We start from the raw sequence: 22799 nt of genomic DNA on the forward strand, positions 1-22799 counted from the left end.
ATTCATTCAAATCTGTTGCTTTGGTGAATCTCCGCCCGACGGAGCCCACAGAGATGCTGCTGCCGCCGCTGCTGCTGCTCCCTTAGAAGAACACCATGAGAAATCACAGGGAGAATCGCGACGAGTTACTCAGTATTTCAGCTTTGTACGGAGGATGACATTAACATAATATTAAGATGGAATTCTGACACTCTTACGGCACTGACTGATATTGAAACAAGATAAAAGAGATGAGTATAATTACTTTATCTTTGCTCCTGTGTGCTGACCTACTGGATTTCGTTATAGGTAAGTTTTACCTCAATTATGTATGATATAAGCAGTCAGCTGTTTAACAGCTGTAAAAGTCAGCAAATTGATATTTTTCTGCACTTTAAGAGTCTCGCTTTGGACTGACTGAATGTATATCTGTCTTTAACTTTACTGTACAGTTTTAGTAGGCTATCAATACATCAATACTAAACCGCCTAAAGCACATCTGCACTATGTACCGCCTCAAGTTATTCTGTTCCACGCTATATGAATGCTGCACTGATTGAATTGGCTTGTCCTTTAAACTCAGGTGCACTTGTTTAATGATTTTGATGGGTGGTTATTTTGAGAATAAAGCTTAATCTTTTGTCCTGACCCAGTTTTATGCGGTGTTATCTGCACTCTGAAATAATTAAAGGTCATTGATTACAGAACAATAGTGCAGGTATACCTACAGTTAAGAGCAGGCACATATGTAACCCTGGACTGCAAAACCAGCCATAATGGTCAATTGCTTGAAAGATCATCTGAAAGATAAATAATTGAGCTTTCCATTGATGTATGGTTTGTTAGGATAGGACAATATTTGGCTGAGATACAACTATTTGAAAATCTGAGGGTGCAATAAAAATCTAAATATTGACAAATGAAGTTCTTAGCAATGCATATTACTAATCAAAAATTAAGTTTTGATATATTTATAACAGGAAATGTACAAAATATCGTTACTTAATATCCAATGATTTTTCGCATAAAAGAAAAATCTATAATTTTTATCCCATACAATTTATTGTTGGCTACTGATACAAATATACTCGTGCTGCTTAAGACTGGTTTTGTGGTCCAGGGTCACATATATAATATTACGTAATGAACATTTTTCATTTGAAGGCGAGTACAGTTCATTTTTTCCTTCATGCCTATGCATGCATAAGAAAGACACAGAGTGCTTGTTCTTTACACGAATCTGTAATTGCAGCCATCAAACTCTTTACTGTAACTCAATAATGCTGGCTAGCAAAATGTCACGTCTTATTCCCTTCAGTCAGGCACTTAATGTCACTGGTCAGATCATATTAGAGGTACAAAAGCTTTGAGAAGTCTATCATTGGCTGTGTTTCTTTATTTATAATCAGGAATGTGATTTAAGCCTTATGTGTTTAGCTTTGCAACAGATAACATATTTAAGTTTTATGATGCATAGAATAATTTTAGGGCTTAGCTATTGTTCAATAAGGTTTGGAGTGAAAGGTAACAGAATTGCGAGTTACACTGAGGTAAAATTGATTGATACTCACTGCAGTTTAGTAAAGGTTATGACTTTACAGTAAAGATGGGAGCAAACCAAGTGTAAAGGTTTAAGAATAAGTCATTAAAAACCAATATTGACTGGATGTTAATTAGGGTTGGGTATCGTTTGAATTTTATCAATTTCGATTCCGATTCCGATTCCACTTATCGATTCCGATTCTTTTCGATTCCCAGTTTCGATTCCAGTTTAGTTAAAAAAAAACAACAACAAACACAAAAGCCAAACATTAATATATCAAACATGTTTATTTTCAGTGCTAGCTTGCAACATATTATTTTATTACAGGGGTTCTCAACCTTTTTTATATCAGGGCCCCCTTCTTCTTGGGTCAATTTTGCAAGGCCCCCCTATGCCTGACATTTCCTCTAAAGGTGTTTATTTTTGAATATACATATACAGATTTAAAGCACCTAAATTATTTAATTCAGAAATTCTTCACAACTTCAGAGTACTCTTTCTTAAGTGACTGAATATCTACTGTTTGTATTTATTATAAAATAAACATATAAATTAAAAATACAGTAAATACATAGTAAATCTGTTTATGCTGGTGCTCATATGTGCATAAACACCACTTACCCTTACGATCCACCTCTATGGGTAAGCATTCATTATAAAAAACTCACAGGACATTTATTTTGAAAACTATGCAAATATTTCGAAATTTCACGCAAAAATACTATGGATCAGAGTCCCGAAAGCATGAATAGTTTGTGAATCACCAGCGGACTTATGCGTGCCTAATGTACGACTCCGATTTACAAGAATGAATACATTAGGCTCGCGCGACTTCAATCAAATTCGTTACTATTACTCTGGTCATCTTTGCCTTTACATTACCGGGAGGGTTTGTTTCATGCAGCCAAGAGATGAAGTAGATACCTGTCTTCCCACGGGGGTAGAAGTTACTTTTATGTGGGCTTTTGCGGAATGAAATAACATATATTCCTTCTGGAGCGGGCGGGCGCAGGACTAAAATCCGTCCCTTGAAGATCTCTAAGATGAAGTTTGCGTGCAGCGGTAGATTTGTCTTCGGTTTTTACAAAGCGTAGACACACTTTTAAACGCTTACCGCGATCCATCTTATCAACTGATGTTTACATTACCACATAAGGTCCTGGCAGGTTGTACGCGCGGAAGGTCCTGGCAGATCGCTAGATGAAAAAATGCACCCAGGAATCGAAACAAGGAATCGAAATTTTAATTTTATAACAAGTATCCGATTCTTTATCTTAAGTATCCGATTCCAGAATCGGAATCGATTTTCGATTCCCAACCCTAATGTTAATGTGAACCCTGGGTGTAAAAAAGAATATCAGTTATAATATAATAACTGATAACTCCACTGTTTCAGACTGTATAATTAATTTCTGACATTCACAGATAACAAATGCCTTTCTGTGAGCACACTAGACATCTTTAATACACTCCAACCTTTGATATGCTTTTATGCATGTTTACTTAATCAAATAGATTACTAAAATCATCACAGCAGCCCAACTAATCCTTACACATCGCCATTAAAATTTCTAACCAACTCTGACATTTGACCAGAGATTGATTTTCTGTGATTATTTCAGTCTATAAAAGGTGCTTATGTGGTGTGGGACCTTCATAAACCATCGAAATTGACATGGACTTTACTCACTAAGCCTCCTAAAGGACACTGTAGCATTTGCTCAGAAGTGTGTGCCTGAGGGTCACAAGACATTCCCAGTGTCCTGTGCCGCATATGGGACAGCCTACAGAATCACTTGGTTGATGGAGAAAATACCATGGATTAGGAGAAGAAGAAAAAAAACACACATTGAAAAAAAATAATCCATTGGCTGACGTCAAAGTTAAAAAAGCCAATACGGTGGAGCAGTGGGATTTTGTAGGTCAGTGAATTTGTGACAGATTATAGGCCGATTGCCTCCCACTCTGATGCCTGCGCGCCGTACATGGTGACTGTTTCAATGGAACTGCAGCACTCAGCAAGACAGGGCTGCTTTTCACGGTTGTTTGAGATACGAAGGCATTTCTTGCTTTCTGTCTGATGTTGATAAAAATTTGAGTAACAATTGTAAACTAAGCCCTTTTACTTTATTAGGGCAGGGACACGACTCTGGCAGCACTGATGGCTGGAAGACTTTGAAGACAGAGATGAAATATAGCTTTAGATCTTGAAGCATCAAACTACACAAAAGAATCCATCTTTGTGACAGCCATTATGTAATTCTGTAATGCGCTGAACAATGTGCGTGTGTGTGTGTGCATTACATCTTTGCAATCCATTCCAAACAGATGGGTCTTTGATTTGTAGATTTACATTTAAAGTGTATTTAGCTTTGTTTTGTTTTGTGTTTTATTTTACTTCGTTTCTTTTCATTTTACTTTTTGTTTCTTTACATTTTGTTTAATTTTGTGGTGTTTAGTGGATTTTGAATTGCTTTGTTTTTTGTTGTTTAGTTTTTTGTTCAGCTTTGTTTCACTTAGCTTCTTACAATTTATTTTGTTTAGCATTGGTTTTTTTTTTTTATTATTGTGTTTTGATTCATTTTGCTTTATGTTTCTTTACATTTTGTTTAATTTTGTGGTGTTTAGTGGATTTTGAATTGCTTTGTTTTTTGTTGTTTTTTTGGCTTTGTTTCACTTCGCAGCTTTCAATTTGATTTTTTGCTACTTTGTAATTTCTTATATTGCTTAGTTACTGTTTTTATTGTTTAGTTTTGTGTTTTGTTTGACTTTATTTTACCAAGATTTGTTTCTTGTGTAGCATTTTTAGCGTGTATTGCTTTGCTTTTTTGTTTAATTTTGCTTCTTGCTCTTTTTTACTTTTATTTTGTTATTTTTCTTTACTTTGAGTTTTGTTGCGTTTAGTTTTGTTGTTTTGTTTCACTTTGCTTCATTTGATTTTACTTTGTTTCTTTACATTTAGTTTGATTGTATAGTATTTGTAGTGGATTTTGCATTGCTTTGTTTTTTGTTGTGTTTAGTTTTTGCTCAGCTTTGTTTCACTTGCTTCTTTTAATTTTACTTTGTTTTTTGCAATTTATTTGGCTTAAAGCTATGGTCTACAATTTCAAAGATTGTTCATTATTAATAACCTCGTTTAGATGCTGGTTATGGTTCTACAGTACAATCCTAATAATATAAAGAGAAAAAAGAATGAAAAAAATCCATTCACTCTATTGGGTGTACACCCGCAGAGAAATTGACCAATGTAAGGTGTCCGGCCGGACAGCTTACATTGGTTAACTGCTCTCATCCAATCCCCTGCTACACTCGCGTCTCCACCCCGCCCCCTCCTGCGACATGAAATTTCGCGCGAAATTAGGCAGCATCAACTTAGCAATGGAGAAAAACCAACAAACAGACAGCAGCAAGCGGCCCCAGCTCGCCCCAAACGTCAAGGTTGGAAGAGAAAGTCAATTGAGGAAAGAGCAGAGATTTAAAAAAAAAAAAAAAAAAAAGTGAAAAACGCCGGACTCAAAGCCGAATCAATATAGGGTCCACCATTGCCCGTTGGTGGAAGCTTCAGAGAAACCTTGGACTTAAAACCGACGCTGACATGGCTGACTTTTTGTTTAGCAGGTAACTTAAGCATTTATTTATACTTTTATGGTGTGGTGTATTACATAAATAGCTTTTTATCAGTCTGACAACATGATCATGCTACCGGTCTGCATTGGAATGTTAGCCGTTCAGCATCGCCTATCGCGGGTCAAAGTAATTATATTTCTTGAAGTGCTTGACTATTTCAGTATGCCTAACGTCAGCGGTTTTCTGTTCGAGCCGATAGATAGAACATTGCATGTGTTGCTAATCTTGCATGTGCGTGAACTCAAACGTGTACCTCTGAGTTATTTTGTTAGGACAATGGTGACATTGCATTGTTGATGAAGCAACTACGTTCAAGTGTCGAAAGTTAACTTTACATATGATGTGTCATTAGCGAGGTCATTAGATTGAAGCGACTAAGCAATCCGACATCGCACATGGTACATCTCTGTTCCATGTTTACTCCTTCTTGACTGAGTGACGTTGTTCAGGTCGTTTCCCGGTGGGAGGGGGTAGCACAGAGGGGAGGGGTGTGCGTGTGGAGGGGCGGGATGAGTTTTTTAAAAATTCAGGCTTTCTCGACTGATTTTCAACATCGTAGACTACAGCTTTAAGGCTTGTTTTTTGTTGCTGTTTTTTGTGATTTGTTTTGCTTCTCTCCATTTTGTTTAATTGTGTAGCATTTTAGTGGATTTTGCATTGCTTAGTTTTTTTATTGTTTATTTTTTGGCTTGGTTTAACTTTGTTTTACCTTTGTTACTTTATAGTTTATTTTGGTTACTGGTTAGCTTTGTTTTATTGATTGTTTTGTTTCTTTATATTTTCTTTAATTGTGTAGCATTTTAGTGGATTTTGCATTGCTTAGTTTTTTATTTATTTATTTTTGGCTTGGTTTAACTTTGTTTTACTTTTTTGTGGCTTTATAGTTTATTTTGGTTAGCTTTGTTTTTATTGATTGTTTTGTTTCTTTATATTATGTCTTTTTGTTACATCTTTTACTTATTTTTTTTCTTTATATTTTATTTTGCTTTGTGTTTTTTGTTTCGTTTTACTTTCATTTTACTTTGTTTCTTTACATTTAGTTTGATTGTGTAGTATTTAAGTGGATTTTGTGTTTATAGTTTCTTATTTTGCTTAGTTTCTTAATTGTGTTTTTATTGAAAAGTTTTGTGTTTTGTTGCACTTTGCTTCTCTTCATTTTACTTTTTGTTTCTTTATATTTTGTTTAATTGTGTAGTAATAGCGGATTACACTTTGCTTGGTGTTTTGTTTATTTTTTTGCAGTGTTTCACTTGGCTTCTTTCAACTGTACTTTTTGGTTACTTTAGAGTTTCTTATTTTGCTTAGCTTTGGTTTTATTGTTTAGTTTTGTGTTTGTTTCACTTCGTATTTTATTTTACTTTCCTTTTTTTACATTTAGTTTTATTGTGTAGCATTTTTAGCGTGTTTTACTTTACTTTTTGTGTTTAGTTGTTTGCTTGGTTTTAATTTGTTTTACTTTGCTTTGATTCGTTTTTTTTGACATTTTGTTATTTTGCTTTGCATTTCCATTGTGCTTAGTTTTGTGTTGTGTTTCACTTTGCTTCATTTGATTTTGCTTTTTGTTTCTTTACATTGTTTAATTGTGTAGTATTTTGGTGGATTTTGCATTGGTTTTTTGGTTAGGTTTTGTTTTGTTTCACGTTGTTTACTTTTATTTTACTTAGTTTTGGTTCTTTACATTTTGTTTTATTGTGTAGCATTTTTAACGGGTTTTGCTTTGCTTTTTTGCTTCTTTTTTGCTTAGTTGTGTTTTACTTTGCTTCATTTTATTTGACTTTGTTTCTTTAACTTACCTTTTTTATTTAGTTTCTTTACATTTAATTGAATTTTGTTTTGATTTGTTTTCATTTTATCAGAGAGGTACAATACATTACAATATAAGCAAACCAGACTGGCATGCACTGATGAGAGTCTCTTGTTTTAAAGCTATTTTTTATAGTATATTTTGCTTTGCTTAATTTTTTTAATCATAGAAGTGAAAGTAAATCAATGCAAAAACATTATCTGCAATATAGACATTGTTTTTAGGTCATTTTTTTAAAGTCTATAATTTATTTTAAAAGTTTATTTTTAAAGAGTAATTTACTTTAGGTTTGGTTTTTATTTTGCCATAGGTGAGAGCTAAAAATTATTTAATACTAACATGTCTATAATACGGAAAAAATTTTCTGGATCAATGTCATTACAAGCAGTGTTTGTTGAATAATGGATAATCAGGTATACCTGTCAGGTATGTGCTGATGAAAGTCTGTTATTTCTTGCCGGGAGGAGATAAAAAATTAATGAAACATAGCACTGAGATGTCTTTTTGCAGACTTCTCACAACACAAATTAATATTGGTTTTTGCAATCATGCTTTTTGATCTGAAATATTCACACTTGGATCAAGAGCTCATTATATGCTATAATTTTACTGTCATTGCAGTATGACCTCTCTAGGGGGAGGTTTATATTGCGTTCTTCAAAAGCACTCAGTTTTGCTAACTTACGACTTAATGATTTCAGAAATGAGGAGAGCACTGTAATTTTGCCGGGACTCATTGCTGGTAATTTGAATGGGATTTTAAAGGAGGGCTGTGCAATTTGAAGATGTAATAATGCATTCAGTAAAAGTGACACTGCTATCTTTTTCCAGGTTATTTAACAGTCACCATTGAGCCTCTCCCTCCTGTGGTTATGGGGGACACAGTGACTTTGAAGTGCAATTTCAGGACGGATGGCAACTTACGAGAGATTGTATGGTTTCGGGTAAGTGGGGTCCGAGCTTCATCTTTGCATGATACGCTTTTTATTTCAGCATCCTGGAAAAAACATAATCACTTGTTTTTCAGTGTGCTAGTTTTGGTGCCTTTTCAAACTCTTTTAGGTTGTTGTTCTCTTGGCAAACTGACGTGGTGAGAACAGAAGCTGTCAAAAATATGAAAATATATTCAGGATTAAGAGTGAACGCCTCAGTGATTTTAGGACAAGCTGTTTTCATTTTGTCGTCACACAGAGACATAAATGTGGCAGGATTGATGAGCCAATGGATAAAACATTGAATTAAACACATCAGTATGCCAATATATTTCTGTGACATTTTCAAAAAGACTCTGCCACATCATTTGCAATATATCATATGTTTATTTAATTTTTAAGAAGATCGTAAATAATCATCTTTTCTGTATCTCTTCAACTCCACTCCATGTCATTGATTTGATTCCTAGTTAAAGCAAGAACTGATACTGAATCTTAAAAGCAATGGAAGTTGCTTTGAATCAAAATATCTGCCAAGTGCATAAATGTAAATGTGGTTGTCAGATGTTAATGGATCATGCAATTAAGAAAATGGCTCAGAAAAAAAAACTGAAGCTTTTTCTGAACTTACAATAACTTGCACCACAGATGTCAGTTGTTTTAATGCTTGAGTTTATCTTTTACAATGAAATTCACACAGTTTAAAGGACGATTTTAGTCCAGATGACAGCTAGACATTTAAAGTGAATTACTGCTAATAAGAAAGCATTTACTCTAAGTAGGAAACATTTGTAAATGCAAAATTATTTCTCCTAAAGTAGATAGTTCACCTACAAATGAAAATTACCCCATGATTTACTCATCCTCAAGCCATAGGTGTATATGACTTTCTTCTTTCAGACGAATACAATACAAGCTTTTAGTGGCAGTAAATGGCTAGGGGTGTGCGATATATGTGACCCTGGACCACAAAACCAGTCTTAAGTCGCTGGGGTATATTTGTAGCAATAGCCAAAAATACATTGTATGGGTCAAAATTATTGATTTTTCTTTTATGCCAAAAATCATTAGGAAATTAAGTAAAGATCATGTTCCTTGAAGATTTTTTGTAAAATTCCTACTATAAACATATCAAAATGTAATTTTTGATTAGTAATATGCATTGTTAAGAACTTAATTTGGACAACTTTAAAGGTGATTTTCTCAGTGTTTGGATTTTTTTGCACCCTCAGATTCCAGATTTTCAAATAGACATATCTCGGCCAAATATTGTCCTATCCTAACAAACCATATATCAATAGAAAGCTTATTTATTGAGCTTTCATATGATGTATACATCTCAGTTTTGTAAAATTTAACCTTATGACTGGTTTTGTGGTCCAGGGTCACATATGTGGTCTGCGATAATATCATAATTGTTGTTTTAACGATGTGCGATTTGACATTTTGACATATATTGCCAAAAAACAAATCAAAACACACCTACAGAGTGCACACATAACGTTAAATTACGTGATAAAGTCTAGTAAGTACGCAGTTATAGTGCGTACTTACTAGAGTTTATAGTTATTTAGAATAATAACATAATTCAAGATATGGGGGCAGAAAATGTATATATTTATTTTATTTCATATAGCTAATATCACATGACAAAATCAGCATGACTACAAATATGATATTGATTTTACACAACAGTTCAATAAACAAGAAGTTAATATTAAAAGACTTATGTTTTAGACAGCATATTTCCTGTTTTTGCTCAATTTCGCAAACAAAAATCATTCCAAACACAGCCACAGCACTGTTTTGCATCTCTGAGCAACATGACAGATTTCATTCCTGAATGAATCAACTGTTTAAATGATTCGGTTCAAATTGCAATGACTCACTTATTAACAGCGACTTGCTGACACCTACTGGTGGTTTTAATTTCACAAAGTATCTTTTCACTTATAAAATAATATTAAATATAGCTGCATTAACATGTAAATACATCTAGATGCCACTTCATATGCAACTTCTGCAAAGATACATTTTCTTGATACTGATTTAATTGGTTTGGTAACAGCCTAAATGTATTATTATAATTGACTGATTAAATGTAAGAATTTGACTCAAAGGATGATTAGACTTTTAGAAAAAAAATGGCTTTATAAAAGGTAAAAATGACCATAAAGGTAAAAATCAATTTAAACTTACTGGAAAAGAATAATTTCTATCACTGCTGTGAACTGGCCACACAGATTATTAAGAATATCAAAAACTTTAGGAGTCAGCACGGTATTCCTTAAGCACAATAACACACACAGCAAAATATTATCGAATTATAGTTATCGATAAAATCCCAGAAAATATAGAGATACTATTTTTTGTCAATATTGCACACCCCTATGAATGGCTGTTGAGGTTTTGAAGCCCAAAAAGTGCATCCATCCTTCATAAAAAGTGCTCCACACGACTAACAAAGTTAACAAAAGTTAACAAAGGCCTTCTGAAATGAAGTGAAGCATTTGTGTAAAAAAACCCCCATATTTAAACCACAATCTCTAGCTTCTGCTAACTGTCACAGGATAGTGGCATTCCAGTGGACATAGGATGTGGGCGTAGCATAAGCTCTGGTGAGAATCTCTTCTTTACAGCAAAGGAAAACCAGTCTCCTCTTGGCTTATACTGAAATCCTCTGACATTTTTCTTTACAAATCCTTATTTCCTTATTTTAATTCATGACTGGTGTTTTGTTTTGCTCTCCTCTGTGCTCTTGTGTTCGCCTATGTCCTACGTCTCCCACTGGAACGCTACTCTTTTGCGAACCCGAGTACCACAGTTAGCGGAAGCTAGAGATCAGTTTATAAAGTTTTAAATATGGATATTTTTCTTACACAAATGCATTGATTCACTTCAGAAGGCCTTTATTAACCCTCCAGAGCCATATGGAGTACTATTTATGATGGATGGATGCACTTTATTGGACTTCAAATCAATCTTAACAGCTATTCACTGCCATTATAAAGCTTGGAAGAGCCAGGACATTTTTTTTTTTATATATATATATATATAACTCTGATTGTTTTTGTCTGAAAGAAGAAAGCCATATTCACCAAAGATAGCTTGAGGGTAAGTAAATCATAGGGCAATTTTCATTTTTGGGTAAAGTATCCATTTAACTCACCTTTACCCAGTATATGATAGTATATTGTCATTGTTTTCAAAGGTGACGGAAGGTGGAACATCAAAACAGAAAATTTTCACCTACGATGCCATGTACAACACCAATTTTTCTCACATGGAGGACTTTCGCAGACGAGAGGACCTTGTTTACCAGTCAACTGTCAGGTTATAGTTATATCCAGCAGAGCACAGTTTATAGTGGATATTACTTGGCTTTCCTCTCAGCACGTACACTGCTATTTTTATGACTGCCGTTATGTGTTTAGACAGATTGTTCCTCACTGTTCTCAGGCTCCCTGAAGTTCAGATGGAAGATGATGGACCATATGAATGCCATGTGGGGATCTACGACAGGGCGTCTAGAGAGAAGGTGGTCTTGGCATCTGGGAGCATCACACTTAATGTCATGTGTAGGTTCTAGTTATAAACAGTCACGCACAATTTCTAGTTTGCGGCATTGTAGGTTATAGTTTCAAAAACTAAAGTGATGTGCTTCAGTATCTGGTTCATGCAAAAATGAAATGATTCTGTCATTAATTACTCACCCTTATGTCGTTCCAAACCTGTAAGTCCTTCAATCATCTTCGCAACACAAATTAAGATATTTTTGATGAAAGCTTCAAGCTTTCAATGTAATTACCACGTTAAAAGGTCAGATTGGTATTAAGGAAATTCTCATCTGTGCATTCACTAGAGTATTCTGTATAGTATTCTTGTAGCTTCATACAATTACGGTTGAACCACTGATGCCACATGAACTATTTTAATAATGTCTATATCTATAACTTTCTGTGCCTTGACTGTGGTAGTTCCCTTGCTGTCTATAGACGGTCAGAAAGCTCTCAGATTTCATCAAAAAAATATCTTAATTTGTGTTCTGAAAATGAGCGAAGGTCTTACAGGATCAGAACAACATGAGGTTCGGTAATTAATAACTGAATTTAATTTTTTGGGTGAAACATAAAACATAAAATCCATTATAAATGTTAGTAACTGCCTTAGACTTTAAAATGAATAGTTCATCCAAAAATTTAAATTCTGTCATCATTTACTTACCCTCATGTTCTTTCAAACCTGTATGAACCTGTGTTCCTCACAAGAAAGATGTTTAGAACAAAGGAAAGAGAATAAAAGATGACAGAATTCTCATTTTTATGTGAACTACGGTATATCTTTACCCTCAATCATTGAAACAAAAATCCAGTGAGCACTTTTCCCTTATTTGAAAAGATTCTGTAAATGTAATAATGATCATGGAAAATTCACAAGTAACTTCTTAATAGAGATGCTTATTTTAGCTGAACATTGTGTAAATCTTTTTGGTGTCAAAACCAGAACAAGATTTTAAATTCCCAGTCTTTCTTTTTTAATTGCTTGTGCAAGTACCTACATGCCCATAAAATCTGTGAATATTCATAAGGGTATTCATTCAATTTCCCTCTCCATGCACTTGTAAATAAGTTCCGGATGTAATATGCTGTGATGTAAGTGAGATACGAGCTACAGTTCATTCAATCGCAGCTAAGAAATCATCAGAAAGTTTTACCATGAATTACTGACTTAGAACAAGAGATTTTTCTATTTATGATATAAATCTTGCATACTAATGCACTTTGCTTATAAACTGAAAGCTCATTAAATGAGGATCTCCTGGCTTGCGGTCTGAAGCACAAAAGTGCCCTTGAGGGAAAGATACTAATAATTACTTTGAATGCCGCACTGTCATCTCTGCTTATCTCTTTGAATGGCTGTAGTGAAGCTATCGATTTATAATGAGTTTTCAATGTCTCTGTTTTTCTAAGCTCCACCAAAATCAATATCTGTAGAGGCAGCAAATCAGCCAGCTCGATTCAGTCGCTACGAGGCTCAAAACTTCACGCTTGTTTGCATTGTGACTGGAGGAAAACCAGCCCCCGTGGTTCGTAGAAGAAGCTCTAAAATAATTAAAACCTAAATAAAGACGGACATGTACAAAGAAAAGGTTATTTAAATGGAAATGTGTTTCACTGCCATTTAGTTGTAACTTCTTGTAATTATTTCTTCACCAAACTTAGGTGTACTTCAAGAGGGATGGAGAACTTATTGAAGTCCATCCTTTCATGCCCACCGACAAAGTGGAAAACAGAGGCTTGCTCGCCGCCATAGATAACCAGCCGCTTATCAGTCGAGAACTGGATGATACTAAAGTACAGAAGTCTCTTTCTTTCCTGGGCCCTTACAGCGAGCCGGTGCGTCTGGATAAGGACAGGCCCCAGCGCAGCTACACGTCTGGAGCCCCTACTCAGGAGGAGCCAAGTCCCACCACAGAGGTCATCCCAGAGACTGTGATCAGCCGAGAGTTTCCCCGCTGGGTGCTGAGCTCAAGCCCGCTGTACTATTTCAACAGTTCTCAGTCTGAGCTTCATGACGGTACTATGGAAGTCCAAGCTATGCTGACCTGGCACTTGAACCCACAACTGGACAATGAGGCTCTGTTCACCTGTGAAGTCAAGCACCCGGCTCTCTCCATGCCCATGAAGGCAGAGGTTACACTCTGTGAGTGTCATTTTATATACGTCTGTTTATCTATCGATCTATCTATCTGTTGTGTGTGGTGGTGTTCTGTACGACGGCGTTTTAGTGCCACGTTAAAAAAAAAAAAAAAAAAAAAAAAATCAAAGATTACGAGATTCAATTTGTAATATTTCGAGAAAAAAGTAAAAATTCAGAGAATACAGTTTAAATATTACAAGAAAGTTGAATAAAGTTGAATTATTTCGAGAATAAAGTCAAAATTATGACGAGCTGAAATTACGAGATATATTCCAAAATCTCAGCTTTCAAAATCTTTCAGTTTTAAAACAATACAAACCACATGCAGCGTTGCCAACTCAGCGACTTTGTCACTAGATTTAGCAACTTTTCAAAAAAAGCACCTAGCGACAAGCCGAAATCACAGCACAGCCATTGTCTTAATCATATGTGTATTTGCAGTGTATTCGATTTCATTAGACAATGTCGTAATTATGAACAAGGCTTTCAGTGTAGATTAATATCTTTCATTAATTTACTATTGTCTCACTGTAATCGAGAAGACGACTGATTCACATAAATTACCACATTAAAGAGTGTAAAAAACACATTATTGCAAGACACATTGTTTGTATTTCGCTATAAAACTGACAGATTTTAAAATCTGATCTTTGTTTTATATTAAAAGTACCAAAAGCACAAAGCTTATTGCTATTATTGGGTGGCTGGCGTACTACAAATAGGCCTAATGAATGCAATCAAAGCGATGAAATATTATTTCCAAGCACACTGTCCCTGTAAGTATAACACTTGGTATAATTTTGCTAATAATCCCACATATATGCAAATAAATTCCAGTGGCCTGGCAACTTCTCCCGGTGCTTCCATTCTGGGCCATTTGCATGCAGGCATGCATTTGCATTTGCAGGCTATAGTCTCAAAATATTCTAACTTTAATTGCTACGATTTCATTCTCGAAGCATTTCGACTTTATTCTCTAAACATTTCAACTTTAATCTCGTAATTTTAGTTTGTTTGCTTTTTTTTACGTGGCATTAAAACACAGTTGTAGTTCTGAATTTTTTTTTTTTTTTTTTTTAATCAAATGTAAATTCATGTTCCAGTCACATTTTCTTAGTCAAATAAACATTAATTACACTACCAGAAAAAGAAAAAAATTATTTTTTAACTTATGTTTATCTATTCTTTTTAATAGTCAACTTTGAACAATTTTTTAATTTTTCAAATCATCAGTCATGAAAGCTCAGTAAATATTGGTCACAGACAGATTTACTTTAAATTTGGTCAAGATTACTCACCAAAAACTCCCACAGATCATGTTTTCATGCCATTTTAGTCTTATCTAAGTGTGTGAGTTGTTTACTTTCATAAATTAGTCTTCATTAATGCCATTATATTGTTCACTCACACTGATTTGCAAACTCCGAACGCTCACAAGCACAAGAAGCGGGATTTATCACATGAACCAATGACAGCTGAACATAACCAGTCACATCCAATCATATCGCGATGGAGGCATCTCATGTGACTTTCCCCCATTCATTCTCAATTACCCCCCACCAAACTCACTGCATGCTTTAGGGGGTCTGTTAAAACTCAATGGGCTCAGGGGAGGCGAGAGAGACACAGACTCCTGATGTAAATTTACCTGCTTGTGTCACTGTTGGACAGTGTTTCTTTAGAAAAACAAGTGATTTACACACTTTTTAAATGAAGTTTCAAACAGGTTTAGGAGGAGCCTAATTATTGAGGCCAGTAAATCATTATTACAAGCCTATATAAGCAGCACTCTTTGGACTCATCATCTCAGCGTCAATTTTTCCAGCATCCCTCCACCTCCTCTTTTTCTGTTATTCCCCTTTGTTTTAACCATCAGGACTGGATGGGCAGGTGAACATGTGAAAATCATATTTTGTAATATTGGCGTTGTTTAATTTTTGTATGTTTTTAATGCAACATTTTGGGGAGGTCCCTGATATATAATTAACATATAAATAAATTGTATATCAATATATAGATTTTTTTTTCTTGAAAATGCTGTTACTGTTATCACGTTGGACTAAACCTTAGTGACTTTGCTTTTATTTCTCACTGTTTACAAGCTGCTCCAAAAGGCCCGAAACTCTCTGTGGTGCCAAGCAGAGCGCAGGTGGGAGACACGGTTCGCATCAAAGTGGAGGGATTCCAAATGGGGCCTAAAGCGGTACAGTCATGAAAGAAGAAATATTTCTAGTATATGAAGTGGTGCAAAGTAATTATTTGTAAACAATGCAGCTTAGCAGCAGTGATTCATGTTTTTGTCTCTGCCACTCTAATTTGAATGCATGGCGACAGCAACAGCTAATGTTTTATTATAATGTCTACCAATGTCTTTGGAAATGTTGAACTAAATAATTAAGTTGCTATCGATGATTTATAGCAGACTGTAAATGACTTTGAGAGCTTCTTTTGAAAACTGTTTAATATTCTCTTCAAGTCTAAAATATATGAGCAAATGAATACTGCCAGTGGTGTTTAGCAAATGTATATAAATGATTAAAAAGACTCTCCCAAGCAGCTTCTCATAAATATTTTAGCTTTGTTTGTAATATTTCACACTTGAATGCGGAGAAATATAAACTATATACTCTGCATGTTATGCTGGGTATAACCATACTCAATGTTTTAAACGTCTGAAGGGTTTAATCAATATTTTGTTTTTCCTTGTGCTACAGAATAAAGTGTTTCCAGAGCCTCTGTTCACATGGACACGTGTGGGAGGACCTCTGCTGGATGGAAGTGAAGAGAGATTTGGGAAAGTACTGGTTCTGGAGAGAGTCCCAGCTGAGCTCAATGGCTCCATGTACCGCTGCACGGTCCAAAACCCATTGGGATCTACCAACACACACACCCGCCTCATAGTATTTGGTCAGTATACTAGATGCATTATGCATAATTCAAGAGGTCTGTAGCCAACATTCAGATGCCTCATACTGTTCGGTTTCTACCTAAGATTTGTCTGCTTCACAATGCTGGATCCACATCTGACACTCGGTGTGTTTTGTCTTAATCCAGCACTCGCACCCATTAAAATGTTCAGACAATTCCCAAACATCCTTATTTCTCACAGTACCCAGTTTGTTTGTACACAGTAATTAAATGCCCCATACTGTTTAGTGAGATAAAATCGCAGTAAGCTGCTGTTTATTTTCAGAAGACATCACAGTGTTTAATCAGTAAAAAAAATAAATAAAATCTTGCGTAACCATTTACGGACTTAAAGTTCACTCAGTCATGTTGTTTCTCATTAAGTAGTTTTATATTTAAAAAATATGTTTTTTAATGTTTGATGTTTTGAAGATGATGATTCCAGTCATATTAGTAGTTTAGCAAAAGCGGTTTTATTTTACATAAAGCACGTAGTCTCATTGTGGTTGCCATGTTAAGATCACATGATCACATTTTGGACATTTTTGTTAAAATTTTAACTGGAAGCAAGCATCATACTGGTTCTCTTGGCAAAAACCCAATAGGATCAGGGCCGTAGCCAGCTATGAGGTCACCGAGGTCCGGACCTCGGTCATTTTTTTATATTCAAATATAAAATATCAAGCTCTCTGAATGATTATTTAGCCATTTAAACCACCTAATATCACATGAGTGTTTGCAATTCACGTTGCTGCGAGAAGCTAGCGCAGTGAACTGGGCTTGAGAGCGCGTTGAGTCAGAGCACGGGTGAGCCTCCGTTTGTTGCCAGATCCACCTATTATACGTGTTTTTTTACTTGTTTTTCCAATTTAGTGTGACACTTTGGGACGTTTATAAAGTGGAAAGTTGAACGTTAGTGTTAGTGATATATTAATCGTATTTACAAAACACAAGCTTTGAACTTATTTCGGATATCTTTTTCTTTCTTTTTGTAACTGCTTGTTTTTCATAGCAATATCTGGCAACATTATACATTCATAAAAAAAGCGTTGCGTCTCATTTCTGAGGCTCATGTCTTGATGACATATACAGCCTGAATGGTCATGTGACATGCATTTTTTAGTTGTATAGTGTAGACAGTGTTGCCAGACGTACGATAATTATCGTATTTGTACCATAATTTTGACCTCTGTACGATGTACGATCAATAATACCACAATGTATGATAATTTCAGAATTTTGTGACACCATGGTCGTTGTAATTATAGAGCTTCTATTCTCAAAGATCTAGCTGTGTGGATCCTACGTCTATGTCTTTCATCCAATCTTACGTCTTCTCAACCAATCATCGTGGAGAATGGCTCTCTCTCACGAGCACAAGTTAACGTTCCTGTCGCACTTAGGTCAGTTGTTTCAAAACTGAGGTTGTTAGTTTAACAATAAAGTATAGAAAATGAGTGCTGAAAAGGATAAATAGCTGTAACATCTAGATTAATAGCTGTATTTTGAAAGTTTGACTCGGGTAAGATAATTAGTTTAGCATTGCAATAAGGTATAGAAAATGAGTGCTGAAAAGGAGAAATAGCTGTAACATCTAGATAAATATCTTTATTTTGAACGTTTGACTGAAATACGACAATTTTCTCCCAAATACGATAATTTTGAGCTTCTGGTACGATACTTGGACATTTCCAATCTGGCAACACTGAGTGTAGACAGAGATCATTTCTGAAACGCAGTGAAAACTCCAGTGTTGACAAAGATCGTTTTCATTTTAAAGCGCACTAGTGTAAACAGGGTCTTGTTTAGATTACATTTTCTAGTTAAACTATCTGTTATCTGTGATTCCAAAGTAAAGCCCTGTTTACCCTAGTGTGTTTTCATTTTAAAACAACGTCATTTTAAATCCTTGTCTACACTGGCATTTCAGAAACATTAATCTCCGTCCACACTTACAAAACGCCCATCACATGACAGTTCATAATAAGCATGATGTTACTGTTTATATGGTCGTCAAGTATACGCAGAGCAAATGTGTCCAGCCACGCCACCGTTTTCAAAAGTCTCCATTTTGGTGTGTTTACACTGAAATGCAACCCCAGAGTTTTCAAACGAAAACGGGGTCTGCGGCGTTTAGAAAGTTTCCGTTTTCTAGGGTCAAAAACGACAGAGAAGTGTAAACGACTTAACTTTAACAATTTGAGAACAAAGTATAACTAATAATAATTTGCATGGTTTGACGTGATCTGAGCTAACTTTGCGATCTTAGATTTATTCAGCATTGGTAGCGCAATTTACTGTAAAGTTGTTGTTTTTTTCAGTTGGTCAGAACAAAACTGCCAGACATGTTACTTGTTTATTTAGATTAAATTTTTCTTATTTTAGACATACTTCCAAGACATAGTATCTGTAATTCCGAAATTAAGCCATTTATACTAGTGCTTTTTTGTTTTAAAACAGCGTTTTAGACAAATTATAATGAGCATGATGTAATTGTTTATAAGGATATGTAGAGCGAATGTGGCCAGCCACATCATCATTTTTTAACAGTCTCTATTTTGGTCTGTTTACACTGAAACGCTACCCCAGAGTTTTCAAACTAAAACGGGGTCTACTGCATTTTCGAAAGTGTCCATTTTCGGGAGTCGAAAACGCCGGAGAAGTGTAAATGACAGGCGTAACCTTAATACACACTAAAATACATGTAGTCACGAAATGCTAATGTTGTTAACATTAACAATTTGACAACAAAGTATAACTAATAGTAATTTGCATTGCTTGGCGTGATCTGACCTAACTTTGCGATCGTTAGATTTAAATCACCATTGGTAGCACGATTTATTGTAAAACTTCTTTTTTCATTTGGTCAGAACAAAACTGGCAGACATGTTGCTTATTTGTTCAGATTAAATTTCCAGTTAAACTTGTTATTTTAGAAATACTTCCAAGATGTATTATCTGTTATTCAGCCACGCTATAGTTTTCAAAAGTCTGTTTTGATCTGTTTACACTGAAAATTACACACTAAATACACATAGTCACGCAATGCTGATGTTGATATCAACAATTTGAGAACAAAGTATAACTAATAAGAATTTGCAAGGTTTGATGTAATCTGAGCTAACTTTGCACCATTGGTAGTGCAATTTATTGTAAAAACTTTTTTTCTGTTGGTTAGAACAAAACTGGCAGGCATGTTGCTTAAGCCTGGAATACACTACGCGATTTTTGCCCCAATATACCACCGATTTACAGTCTGGAGAAGTTGAGACTAGTTGCTGAAAGTCAGAGTGAGTCTGCAGATTTGAGTTGACAGATTCCACTACAGCTTTAGCCAAAACTCATTCAAAAATCCTATTGATCTAAGGACACTAGAACAAAAAATCTCTGCAGCACTAATAATCATGGCTGAATTCAAGTAGAGCATATCTACAATCACTTTTCCGTGATGGTGCATCCGCACCACTAGGTGTCTGTATAGGTCCATGATGACCAGAATATCAGCAAGTTCAACATAACCAAAATACTCAGTGCTTTAATGTTTTTCTTTTTTTTAATTAATAGCTTGTACAGTTTAACTAAACCCAATTTTTTTTTTTTACAGAAAACCCCAGGATCAAGAAGGAGACTATAAAAATGAACTGTAAGGCGCACAAACTTCCTACACATGAAATATCCAACAGTATTCTAGATAAACTCTGACCATGACTTTTAAATTATTTTCAGTTGGCAATTCTGCTGGAGACACGCTTGGACCCTCGCTGATTCTGCTGCTGTTGTCACTGACTCTGGAGTTAACATGAGCACTATGGGATGCGCTTTCCATTAGTACCCTCTCTGATACTCTGTCAGCTCCTCTGCCATCTCTCTCGCTGTCCAGCAGCTACGCTATAATCCAGGACTGAGATTGCAGCAGAGAAATATGTGCTCAGAATGAGAACGATAAGCTCAACCCTCCCTGTCCACCCCAACCATGTGACTACGGTTCAGCTCAGTTTGTTCCGCACCTGTTTGTCACAATACAGTGACATATTCATGCTTTGACTTCATTTTCTACATTGTATTTGTGCACAGCTGTGTTGCAGAAAAGGATTAGAGTGAAACGGAATGGGACGGCCCACATACAGATAATCCTGGACATACATTACAGCTTTCATCATTCTAAACAGCTTATTGTAATGTCATTTCATTAATGTTGTTCCATATATCTGAGCTGTTGAGTACAAAATCACTTGATTTCATGGCTGAAGCTTTTGAAAGTTGAGGATCAGGTTCACCTACTGCATATGACCTCTAGATGACAGTATAGATCTTCAGACCAAATACATTTTTTATGCATTAAAATGTCCATAGACCCTTGGTTGGCGTGCACTGAGAAGTTCCTCAAACAGTTGTGTAATGCATTATAGTGCAATGTCATTATCTCTGCAGTCAACAAGGTTGCTACATGTGATAAAGAATAATTAAAGGCAAGTTTTAAAACTCATTTAAATTCTTAAGTTTTTTGTACAGAAATTTGTATAAAATGTAAATGATGGTGTGACAGTTTACAGTGTTTTCCTTGTTCAAAAAACAGTCCAACTGTGACCCTGGACCACAAAACTAGCCATAAGTAGCACGGGTATATTTGTAGCAATAGCCAAAAATACATTGTATGGGTCAAAATGATCCATTTTTTCTTTTGCCAAAAATTATTAAGATATTAAGATCACGTTCCATGAAGACATTTTGTAAATTTCTTACCTTATATATATTAAAACTAAATTTTAATATATAAACAAGCATGGATTGCACGTTAATGTACTACTGAATATGTTGTTCTGTTCATTTATGCTGTCTAAACCGTGGGAAAAAAAACGTGTGGAAGCTTCTAAATCATATAGGGAAGGACTTAGTCAGCAGGAAAGGGCGCAATAGTTTGACAAACTAAAGTTAATGGGTGGTAAAGATACATACAAGCAGTATTAATTAAGATATTAGCCTAATATTTCACCTACCTGACCGGAAATGATAAAAACAAACACATGTTGTCAATATTCTTGCCCAGGAGATCCTGGTTCAGTTTGGCCAACCACAAACACCTTTTGTTCCTCAGACAGTTTTGGCACTCGGTTCTGTGGCATTGTTTACAGTGGTGCCAATATGGCCAATTGATGACGCATCATGAAAACACTCTATACCAGGGCTATTCAATTAGATTCATTTGAGGGCCGGATTATTGAGCTGAAAATTTGAAGGGGGCCAAGGGGGTGGGGGCCGTCCCGATCTCTTTCTAGGGGGGGCTATACAATTAAATTGAAATGCACTAAAATCAACTAATATTACAACACCAAAATCTAGGTTAACATTAGTGCTGTCTGTCAATCAATTAAAAAAAATTACGCATTTTTCTGTAATTAATCATGATTAATCGCATATTTCTATAGTCAAAATTTCACACTGGACCTCCAAATTAAGGTAGAAACAACATAAAGTATATTTTAAATGTGTGTTTAATGGCATATATATATATATATATATATATTTATTAATGAAGTATTGATATCAATACTGGTACTGGTGTCTTTATTAAATGAATTTTCTCTCAGTGTTACATATTAATTATGTCCATTCAACATTAGTTATAATTGAAAGCCAATATTGTCAACATTTAATAGGCTCTGAAATATATAACAACTTTTAATTTAGGTGATTTTCTTTTTTTTATTTTAATATCTTCACATGAACTATAAATTGTTTATGCGTAAACTACACAGATTATTATTGCAATATACTGGTTATAATTGTGATTTGATGTATTTTAAATTTTTTACATTAGTGTTTGTTTACCACAAAGTATATTTTGGCCATCCAAATAACATTGGATCATAAGATGTTTAACGTGCTGGATAAGGTTGTGCAAAATGCTTGGAAGTCATTGAAAAGTGCTTGAATTTCTCTTTCAAAAGGTTGTACAAACCCTTAAGTGAATACTGTAATTCGACTATGCTTAAGTTGGCGTTACTTCTGGTTTTCTGACATACCTAACTGAGCAGAATTCGATTGATTCTCAATAGATCTCACAGCAACCTTAATTCATTCTGTGCGAATTCAAACACTTCTCACTGGATCTCGCAGCACAGTGCAGTTACAGTGTTGCGAAATCAACTTTGGTTCCCGGCTGTTCTGAGCTCGGACAAGCGTGTTTGCGTTGCAGTCCGAGCTGATAAACGGTCCGCGCTGCGCAGCTCAAACGTGGCGCGCTTTGGTTTCTCTTTCGTTTCGTTTGCCGTTTTATGTTTCTCATATGAAACAGAAATAGCAGCGC

At 35.2% G+C, this 22799-nt stretch overlaps 1 protein-coding gene across 1 annotated transcript; it reads left to right on the top strand.

Annotated features, from left to right (window-relative positions):
• The first annotated feature begins 46 nt into the window (after positions 1–46).
• On the top strand, positions 47–20978 carry igsf21b (immunoglobin superfamily, member 21b). Its single transcript, XM_073823509.1, has 10 exons — positions 47–288; positions 7785–7897; positions 11097–11218; positions 11345–11463; positions 12856–12971; positions 13108–13588; positions 15688–15788; positions 16300–16492; positions 20097–20135; positions 20219–20978. Exons 1-10 carry the CDS (start codon positions 231–233, stop codon positions 20293–20295), a joined length of 1419 nt encoding a protein of 472 aa, XP_073679610.1. The 5' UTR covers positions 47–230; the 3' UTR covers positions 20296–20978.
• Positions 20979–22799: the final 1821 nt, after the last annotated feature.

Source organism: Garra rufa, chromosome 18, assembly GCF_049309525.1.
Source record: "Garra rufa chromosome 18, GarRuf1.0, whole genome shotgun sequence".
NCBI lineage: Eukaryota > Metazoa > Chordata > Actinopteri > Cypriniformes > Cyprinidae > Garra > Garra rufa.

Coding starts and splice junctions, on each gene's coding strand:
- igsf21b (XM_073823509.1), top strand. CDS start 231: ATGAGTATAATTACTTTATCTTTGCTCCTGTGTGCTGACCTACTGGAT. Junction 11,464..12,855: donor CATCACACTTAATGTCATGT/GTAGGTTCTAGT, acceptor TGTTTTTCTAAG/CTCCACCAAAATCAATATCT. Junction 12,972..13,107: donor GAGGAAAACCAGCCCCCGTG/GTTCGTAGAAGA, acceptor CACCAAACTTAG/GTGTACTTCAAGAGGGATGG.